Source organism: Sinocyclocheilus rhinocerous, unplaced genomic scaffold (genome assembly GCF_001515625.1).
Source record: "Sinocyclocheilus rhinocerous isolate Xijiao unplaced genomic scaffold, SAMN03320098_v1.1 scaffold1007, whole genome shotgun sequence".
NCBI lineage: Eukaryota > Metazoa > Chordata > Actinopteri > Cypriniformes > Cyprinidae > Sinocyclocheilus > Sinocyclocheilus rhinocerous.
Window position 1 is genome coordinate 41,242 of NW_015631056.1, and position 9,465 is coordinate 50,706.

Here is a 9,465-nt window from a genome sequence, read left to right on the forward strand (position 1 = left end):
TATATATATATATATATATATATATATATATATATATATATATATACATACATACATACACTCCTGAACAAAATCTTTAAGACCGGGGGAAATATGAAAGAAAGAAAGAAAAGTGAAAGTGAAGTGACATGTGGCCAAGTATGGTGACCCATACTTGGAATTAGTGCTCTGCATTTAACCCATCCAAAGTGCACACACACAGCAGTGAACACACACACACCATGAACACACACCCGGAGCAGTGGGCAGCCATATTGCTGCGGCGCCCGAGGAGCAGTTGGGGGTTCGGTGCCTTGCTCAAGGGTCTCACCTCAGTCGTGGTATTGAGGGTGGAAGAGAGCGCTGGTTATTTTCTCTCCCTACCGACAATTCCAGTCAGACTGATGCTGACTGCAGCCCAGTAACCGTAAGACGGCATCTGCGAGAGAAGGGCTTAAAGAACAAAAAACATCTTCAAAGGCCATGTCTCCTTTCACGCCACAAACTTGCCCATTTGGAATTTGCAAGGGAGCACCAACATGGGACATTGAAAGGTGGAAGAAAGTTTTATTCTCTGACGAGAAAAAATTTAACCTGGTCGGTCCTGATGGCTTCCAACGTTACTGGCATGACAAGGAGATCCCACTGGAGATGTTTTCTACTCGGTGGAGTAGGCTCCATCATGATCTGGGGTGATTTTTTTCTTCAATGGGAACATGGAGTTTCAGATTGTGCAGGGGTGTCAAACGGCAGCTGGCTATTTTGTTCTTTAAGTCCTTCTCTCGCAGATGCCGTCTTATGGTTATTGGGCTGCAGTCAGCATCAGTAAGGGCCTTAATTTTGGGTCGGTCAGATTTTAACTTTTTAAAGCTATGGTCTTAAACTTTTGATCAGCTGATGAAGAGCCTGTTTGAGTTTAAATGCAGTTTTCAATAAATTGCCTACTCTCTATTTTTTGTCTCTTGCTCCTGTTTTTTCTTTTGGCATTTTGAAGCAGTACTTACAACCTGGATATGATCCACCACCACGAAATGCGAATACTTGTAATATTTCCCCCGGTCTAAAGATTTTGTTCAGGAGTGTGTGTGTGTGTATGTATGTATGTATGTATGCATGTGTGTATATATTTATTTATTTTTTTAAATTTAGGAGCATTACAAGATTACCTGACTAACGTGATGAGCCTGCAGTATACTGAAAAACCAGATTACACGCTTCTGAAAGCTGGGCTTCACGAGAGCTTACAGAAGATGGGTGGGAGTCTGAATGAATCACTGAATCTGCAGGTAACACATATTCCTATATTTAAACGACTATTCCTATATTATGATGCCTTTACATGTTGTTTGGAAGATCCTTTTTTCCAATTTTGAGGACGTATTTATGAGTATCACTTTCAAGTGCTTTATGGTCAGCAAGACTAGGTAACACAGTCCTCCAGTGTCCTCATGTATTTAATGCAAAACTGCAACAGCTAACAAGCTAGCTGTAAAAAATATATTGTTCATGTGCAACCTTTAAGTAGGCAACTTGTATTCATGATCGTGACAACAGCATGTGAAGCATTCACAGCATGTGAATCTCGGTCTCACTTGTTTGTTTTTTATTTACAGGTGAAACCATAATCACAAGAGTTAGCAGGTGTGGATTTAATTGTTTTATGGAATGTTTAAGAAAGCTTTTATGTTTTTAAAATCAACTTTTATTGCCGTTTTTACAATGATATTGCTGTGCAGAATTTGCATGTTTTCTCTCATAGGTTGAGTTTTAATCACTGTGATGTATTAGAATTTTTTAAATAAAATGTTTAAAACATTGTTTAGTTTTAAGAGTGACTCTACTTTTTTGTAAACAACAAATCATTTCTTCCTGGTCTTGATACAACCATTAAATTACATTACATGCCATCGGTGGAAATAAAGGTTTTGTTTGTGGAAAAGGACATGTTCATAAAGGGAATTCTTTTTCGTATTTTTCTTTTTCATAAGTTGTATTGTACCTTACTGAAAATAAACAACAGTACCCCAAAATGTACTTATCTTTGTTATTTATGATTATTGTTACCGCAAGGGGGCACCAACGATTCAAATGTATATGACAGTAGCGGAACTCAAATCGCCAGGTGTATTTTTCTACACGGAACGAAAATATAGCATCAATGTTCAATAAGGAGGCGCGAAGACTTTAACGCTTTGATAAACTCGTTTATCGTATTTACACAAGTGGACATTAACAGATACACACCATGAATCCACCAAAGATTAAACGTCGCCGAATGGCTGAGCTGGAGCCGTGGATCGAGAAACTCATCCAAAACTACGGCCAAAGTCAGTGTGAAACGACTGTGAAAGCAAACGTTGTCGGCGTAAGTAGTCGTATATGTGTGATCACCTCTGTAGAGTGTCGTGTGAGTACTGAAGTGCGGGTGTGTGTTTGTTAGGTGTGTGATATCTCAGACTCGCAGCGGATGGAGCACACAGATGCCTGTATGCTGTTCATGTCCGATGGGAGCGCTGTCATTCCCGCGGTGCTGAGCGACGCCGCGTGGGAGCGTCTGCAGGAGTGAGGGACTGATTAAACCTCTGTTATGACACACCACTCACTACACACCTAAGCCCCTGTTTTTATCTAACTCTTCTGGATAGTCGGGCCAAGTCAAAATCACGCTGAAATAACAAGAAGTATAATCTAGCTGTTACAAGGGCTGTGATCTTCTGCATAGAAGCAACTGTTGCCTTGAATTTTGCACCTGCATGAGTGAATTTTAGAGAACAACAGGCACTACTTTTAGTTTAGTGTAATGATGATAATTAAATCAAACTCAAACGTGACTGTCAGAGTTTTGTTCAATGTTTCTTCAGCTCGGAGGAGATGGAGTCTTTCACTGGCCTGCACAACGCTATAGTATATGTACGCAGCTTTGAGCTGAAATTCGACATGAACCCTGATCTGGTATGTTATATGTATGCAATTTTCTTTTTATCCCAAACTCTAAACTTTTTCATTTCAGTGCTGTGGCATTACTAATTGGGGAAAAAATGTCATGCCAATATAGCAGTGGCCTTTTTCAAACCAAGCAGCTATTGGATAGAGACAGAGCAGGGTCACACTAAAATATATTTCATAAATATGGCCTATAATTCATACAGTGGCCTAAACGTTAATATTGTGACCTATTAATGCTGTTAAATACTTATTATAATTGTGCTTATGTTGCAGAAATGTTAAAATATTTTTTGTTGATTTTCAGAGTTAAATTTTAATTTAACTTAATTATTTTTAATGTGGGAGGGTTTGTAAAGCATTTAGCTGAATTTCCGCTTCATGGCAGTATCTGTGTTTGAAAATAGATTAATAATGTATGTTTGTTTTTTGTTTTTTGACTTGTCTGGTCTAGAAACCTCATGTAAATTCATACTTAATCTTAAAATTAAGTAGAAATTAAGAGTCCTGGCTCATGGTCCCACCTCTTTCTTCCATATAATTCCATATTCCATATTACTTCCTGTCTGCTCTGTAGTGCGCTATCCAAATAAAGTTGCAAAATGCAAAAAAAAAAAAGAGAGAGAAATATATGTTTTACTAATATATTTTATTGGGTAGAAATTGTGATTTTTACAATATATAAAAAAAAAAATCCTCATCTTAAATCCTTAGGCTGCTGAATTGAAAACCCTGCATTAAAGCACATTAAAACAAAAACTGATACTACCAAATGAAATTGAAGAAGGTTATTTGAGTGGTGTTGGCTTGTTAATTCCAAACAAAGAAATTGTGTATGTGTTAAGGTGCAGTTACATTTAATATTGTTCAGGCACATTTTTGCAGGTGAAATGCAGTCATTTCAATAGGAATCTGCATAGTTGGGAATTCAGATTTCACAATGGTTTCAAATTGGTCACACAGATTCGCCATATTGACCAACAGAAATCTTCTTGTTTAAAATGGTTTAAAAATGACTTGTGTGAGCTGTGCTTCATACAAAGCTACATTATTGATGATGGACCATTTTGTTCGCAAAATTTTGCCAAACCTTTGCTAATATGGCTGCACCTTTAAATACATGTTTGTGTGGTTCATTTCTTTTTTCTTTGTTTGTTTGTTTGTTTTCAGGCATCTTGCCAGTTTTACTTGAAAGTCAATCAAATGAACATCATATGCATCTCCTCAAAGCACCAACACCCCCCCAGCTGGCAAGTCATTGATCTCTCTAAGCGCACAATGATGTTTCTAATGCACTAAATCATTATCAATTAACCTTTGTTAATCTACTTATCTTTCACTATCTTTCAGTACAACTATCCAATCAGTCAGAGATCAGATCATAAAGACGTGGAGGTGTGTTGACCTTATTTATAGTCTGTGTGAACACGTACATCACACGCAGAACTGCAGTGTGTTTTTAAAATGATGTGTTTAACGGTTCGTGTTAATTGTATTGCTCTCTTTCAGATCCCGCAGGGAGGGTTCAGTCAGTTCAGCCTCTGGTAAGTATCACACACACTCTTTCTCTTTGTTTCTTTGTATAGATTGCATATACACACACCTCTTGCATTGAATGCCTGTAATTTGGATTCTCAATACCATTTATAAAGTGAAGACACATTCCGCTTCACAGAAATGATAAACACCTGCGTTATGTACCTAATTTACCAGGGGTCTCACTCTCATCTCTATTGGACATGTGGCACAATGACATTATAATAAATATTCTGAATGATGCAACGGAGAAAATAACCATGTCTGCAACATATTGTCCAAGTGCGGCGACACCAACTCACTGGCACCGAGAGAGGCTTCACTGGAGGGTAAAGCTGCTTCCTTGGCAACTTAAAGGCACCAGCTGTGGACCAGACAAATTATCATTGTGTATGGGTTTGTGTGTGTGTGTTTTCCAGGGACAGGAGCAGTTCATTGTCCCCGTGCCTTTTCTTCTCATCCCTGTGGAACAGAGGGAGCTGATGACAGCTGATCCCAGTACTGTCTGCTATCTAATTAATTGCTTTTTTCATGACAACCCTTTGGACATTCAACCAGATTTCCTGCATGTGGCGCACTGTGCATATGTGTTTTTGTCTCGTGTGTGCAGTTGCAGATAGTGAGAGTGAGACACCAAATGACTTGGCCCCGCCCCCTGTAGAATCACATCCAACCAGCGTGTCGAGTGCAAACCAAACAATGGCTGCTCAGGACGGTATAAGTGTCTCATGTCCAGATGAAGGACAGTCTACTCTGGTACACACAAGACCAGGTGAGATTTTACAAAAGAAAGTCAGTGCTGTTCCATGTGGATGATGTGTTATTAATCTCATCCCTTCATCTCCCAGAGGTTTTGTGTGGAATGGGGGAGCTGTCTGGGGATGGAGAGAGCCCATGGGATATGTTCACACAAGAGCCGGCTCTATTAGGGAGACGTTCCACCTCAGACTCAAATGGTAATTTCCTATTCATACAAATATTTATTAAAATAACAGGGCATCATTGTAATTGTGCACTAATAATTTCAATCATTACTGTGCTGATACAGACCCAGAACATGAAAGTCAATCGCTTTTAAAGGAAGTCCCCCCGCTGCCTATAGCAACAAGCACCCAAGCCCAGTTCTCAAAGCAGATCTCAGGAGGGATGTCAGTGGATGGCATTACGCTCAGTCAGAAACCAAAACCGACTCAGTTTAGTCCTTCCCACTCGAGCGATAAGTCTTCCAGAGACCCCAGTCAGGAGCAAGACAAAGACTGTGCGCTGAGTCCTCCCTCGTGGCTCGTCCATAATACAGCCCCACCCTCTGAACAGAGGCCCTTAGCGTCTCCACCTGTCGGGCCAATGCCCTCAGTTTCTCCACCCACCAAAGCCAGGAAAGTGAGTGTAAATGATATTAAAGATATTTTGCTGTGTCCGAGCAGGGCAGTGTGGCTGATTGTGTAATATAATATGATTAATGCTTTCTGTGGGACTAACCAAATTAAGAATATATCTAATCCTAATCTATTTGTGCATTGCATCAGAAATGTTGCTACATTGTCCCAGCTTCCCTGTTGCAGGCGCACTCAGATGGAACGCCTTTTTCCTATTTGTATCATCCACAGCCTCAGGTTGCCACAGCCCTCAGCCATTTCCAGTGAGTATGATGTGTTCCCCACTGAGACATGCTGATTATAATACACTTGTAATGTGATGGCCTATTATCTAAGAACTTTGTTTCACAGTTTTGTATTACTGTAATGACACAATACCAGTCAAAATTTTGGATGTATATACAGTATATTACTGACTCCAAACTTTCCACAAAAATATTAAGCAGCAACTGTTTTTAACTTCGAAAATAATCCAACAAGTCGCAGAATTTGTCCGCACACTGAAAATTTTTTCCAATCAGACCAAAAAAGTTCTCTCAAAAATTTAGTTTTTATTATCCATATGCAAAAGTGCAAAGTGTATTAAAAACACACCAAAGAGCAGACGTTTCAGCCCATGCTTTCTTCAGTGCATGAGCAAAACTCAGTGCATTGTGAAAAATTACATTTTTGAGAGACCTTTTTTGGTCTGATTGGAAAACATTTTCAGTGTGCGGACAAATTCAGCGACTTGTTGAACTAAAACTTTCTCCCTTTTGCTCTACGCACCTGAGAACTCATTGTTCTTTTTGAGCGCACACAATTCCGATAACTTAGAAAATAATGAAATGTTTCTCAAGCAGCAAATAAGCATATTAGAATGGTTTCTCAAGGATCATGTGACCCTGAAGATTGAAGTACTGGCTGCTGAAAATTCAGCTTTGAATGACAGGAATTAAAAATTAAAAATATATTAAATATAGAAAATAGTTATTTTAAATTGTAATTATTTTAAAGGGATAGTTCACCCAAAAATGAAAATTAGTCCATTATTTACTCACCCTCAAGCCATCCTAGGCGTATATGACTTCCATCTTTCAGATTAATTAAATCGGAGTTATATTAAAAATTGACTTTGATCTTTCAAGCTGTTTAATGGCAGTCAGCGGGTGTTGCAGTGCATCAGTCCAAAAGAAGTGAAATAAAGCGCATCCATCCATAATAAAAAGTGTCTCACACGGCTTCGTTTTGTACTTCTAATTAGTGACCGTTGTTTTGTTTTGATCTCTCCCCTGCGCTTCCCCTTTCATCACTTCTGAGCGGCGCATGCGCAACGCCGACGTCCTACATCATCCGCCCGGAGCTGCTTCCGTGTACAACAGTGAGCGCAAGCTAGATTAAATTATTACATTTTAAATATGGTTATTTTTCTTACAAAAACGCATCGATTCGCTACAGGAGGACTTTGTTCACCCCCCGGAGGCATGTAAGACACTTATTATTATGGATGGGCGCTTTTTATTTCACTTCTTTTGGACTGATGCACTGCAACACCCGCTGACTGCCATTAATCAGCTTGAAAGATCAAAGTCAATTTTTAATATAACTCCGACTGGATTCGTATGAAAGAAGAAAGTCATATACACCTAGGATTCCTTGAGGGTGAGTAATTCATGGGCTAATTTTCATTTTGGGTGAACTATCCCCTTAATATATAAGAGACAATCACATTTTGTTGCATTTTGTTGCTTTGCATCCTGAAATGAAGACGGACACAGTTTTTGTTTTATCCAGCTGTATTTAGCATCCAAGTGAAAGATATAACACCAACATGTCAGAAAAATTTTTTGGATCACAAAAAGTTTGGAAATAGGATCACCTCCTTGTTTCAGTATTTTGTTGAACCACCTTTTGCTTTAATTACAGCCTTTAGTCTGTTGGATATTTCTCCACTAACTTTGCACATTTAGACTTCGCAACATTTGTCCACTATTCTTTACAGAACTGCTCAAGTTCAGTTAAATTTGATGGTGACCGTTTGTGGACTGCAGTCTTACTGTTAATGGATGCTGCTGTCTTAAGTGTAAAGTAATTCAGTTGTGTCAATTATAATAAATGTTAATATTCAAATACCACTTTTTTTTTTTTTACATACTGGTAAAAAGTGTATAGCCTGAATGCACTGTAAGTCGCTTTGGATAAAAGTGTCTGCTAAATGCATAAATTATTATTATAATTATTAAATACCATGACCTGTGTCACAGTTTGCATTATTTAATCACAATTTTACTTACATAACCATGTTTATCTCTTTTAAGCAGTGGTATTAATGCTTTTTACCAAACAGAAACTTTCATTTGTCACAAAGAAATGACTGAAGGTGGGTATGTTGCCAAAACACTAGGGATAAAATTTCAAAATGAAGACGCCACTTAGAGGCTTTTGCATCTGAACTCTTCACACACACACACACATTTTTTTCTGTTCTTCATACACAAACACATTTTTCCTGTTCCTTTTTAACTTTATATTCGTAAAAGAAACTTGAAAAAAGTATCACAGGTTCCAAAAAAATATTTACACAGCGTAACTGTTTCCAACATTGATACTGGGCTCTGACTAGGTCATGCAAGGACATTCACCTTTTTCCTCCTTCAACCACTGTGTGCTCAGTTTTTCTGTGTGCTTTGGGTCATTTTTTTCTGTTCTTCATACACAAACACATTTTTCCTGTTCCTTTTTAACTTTATATTCGTAAAAGAAACTTGAAAAAAGTATCACAGGTTCCAAAAAAATATTTACACAGCGTAACTGTTTCCAACATTGATAAATCAGAATATTAAAATGATTTCTGAAGGATCATGTGACACTAAAGACTGGAGTAATGGTTGATGAAAATTCAATGGTTGATAAATTATACTTTTAGGTATATTACAGTTTTTCTGAATTGCTAAAACACATTTCTTGAAACAATCACTCATTTTCTCAAAACCTTAAACACAAATCCAAACCTTCAAACTATGTTCACAGAACTCATGACTCTTCTGGCAAAATCAAACAATCGCTTCAAAACCATTTCACTTCATGCAGCCCTCCCATACAAGCCACATCTGTGGAGAATTTGTGATATTGTCTTGTCATAAACTGCTTCAGAGTTGCTGTAGACCTCTTGGTAGCCTCTCTGACCACTTTCCTCCTGGCTCTTTCATCCAGTCTGGAGTGACGTCCTGATCCACAATCGCTTCAAAACCATTTCACCTTTACTCAAAATCATACAAAGCTTTCAAATCATACACACAGTCAATAATATACACACTACAGATCATTCATGAGACACTACATCAAAAAAATGGAGAAGTGTCCAGTGCATGTAGTTACAAAAAAAAAGTTTGTATTTAGTTAATATTTTGCAATAAACACACAAAATAAATCAGTTTGGTGAATATATATATATACACAGTGGTGTGAAAAAGTGTTGGCCCCCTTCCTGATTTCTTTTTTTGCATGTTTGTCACACTTTAATGTTTCAGATCATCAAACAAATTTAAATATTAGTAAAAGATAACACAAGTGGACACAACATGCATGCATTAAATGAAGGTTTTTATTATTAAGGGAAAACAAAATCCAAAACTACATGGCCCTGTGTGAA

General features: G+C 38.0%; 2 protein-coding genes across 3 annotated transcripts in view; both read left to right on the forward strand.

Moving 5' to 3' along the window:
- LOC107741394 (inactive serine/threonine-protein kinase VRK3-like) overlaps positions 1-2,004 on the forward strand; it is a 6,742-nt gene extending 4,738 nt beyond the window's left edge. The window contains exons 6-7 of one of the 2 annotated variants that reach the window (XM_016554102.1): positions 1,129-1,265; positions 1,593-2,004. In XM_016554102.1, the coding sequence (XP_016409588.1) occupies positions 1,129-1,265; positions 1,593-1,604 (149 nt within the window). In that variant the 3' untranslated portion in view covers positions 1,605-2,004. Of the gene's footprint in view, positions 1-767; positions 828-1,128; positions 1,266-1,592 lie in introns of those variants that run through there. The other variant, XM_016554103.1, reaches the window with a different exon arrangement.
- An 86-nt stretch (positions 2,005-2,090) lies between these two features.
- LOC107741425 (uncharacterized) overlaps positions 2,091-9,465 on the forward strand; it is an 8,690-nt gene continuing 1,315 nt past the window's right edge. The window contains exons 1-12 of the mRNA XM_016554150.1: positions 2,091-2,344; positions 2,420-2,541; positions 2,841-2,931; positions 4,093-4,172; positions 4,273-4,317; positions 4,432-4,466; positions 4,636-4,787; positions 4,878-4,956; positions 5,069-5,230; positions 5,307-5,414; positions 5,507-5,838; positions 6,021-6,097. Coding sequence (XP_016409636.1) covers positions 2,225-2,344; positions 2,420-2,541; positions 2,841-2,931; positions 4,093-4,172; positions 4,273-4,317; positions 4,432-4,466; positions 4,636-4,787; positions 4,878-4,956; positions 5,069-5,230; positions 5,307-5,414; positions 5,507-5,838; positions 6,021-6,097 — 1,403 coding nt within the window. The 5' untranslated portion in view covers positions 2,091-2,224. The remainder of the gene's footprint in view (positions 2,345-2,419; positions 2,542-2,840; positions 2,932-4,092; positions 4,173-4,272; positions 4,318-4,431; positions 4,467-4,635; positions 4,788-4,877; positions 4,957-5,068; positions 5,231-5,306; positions 5,415-5,506; positions 5,839-6,020; positions 6,098-9,465) is intronic.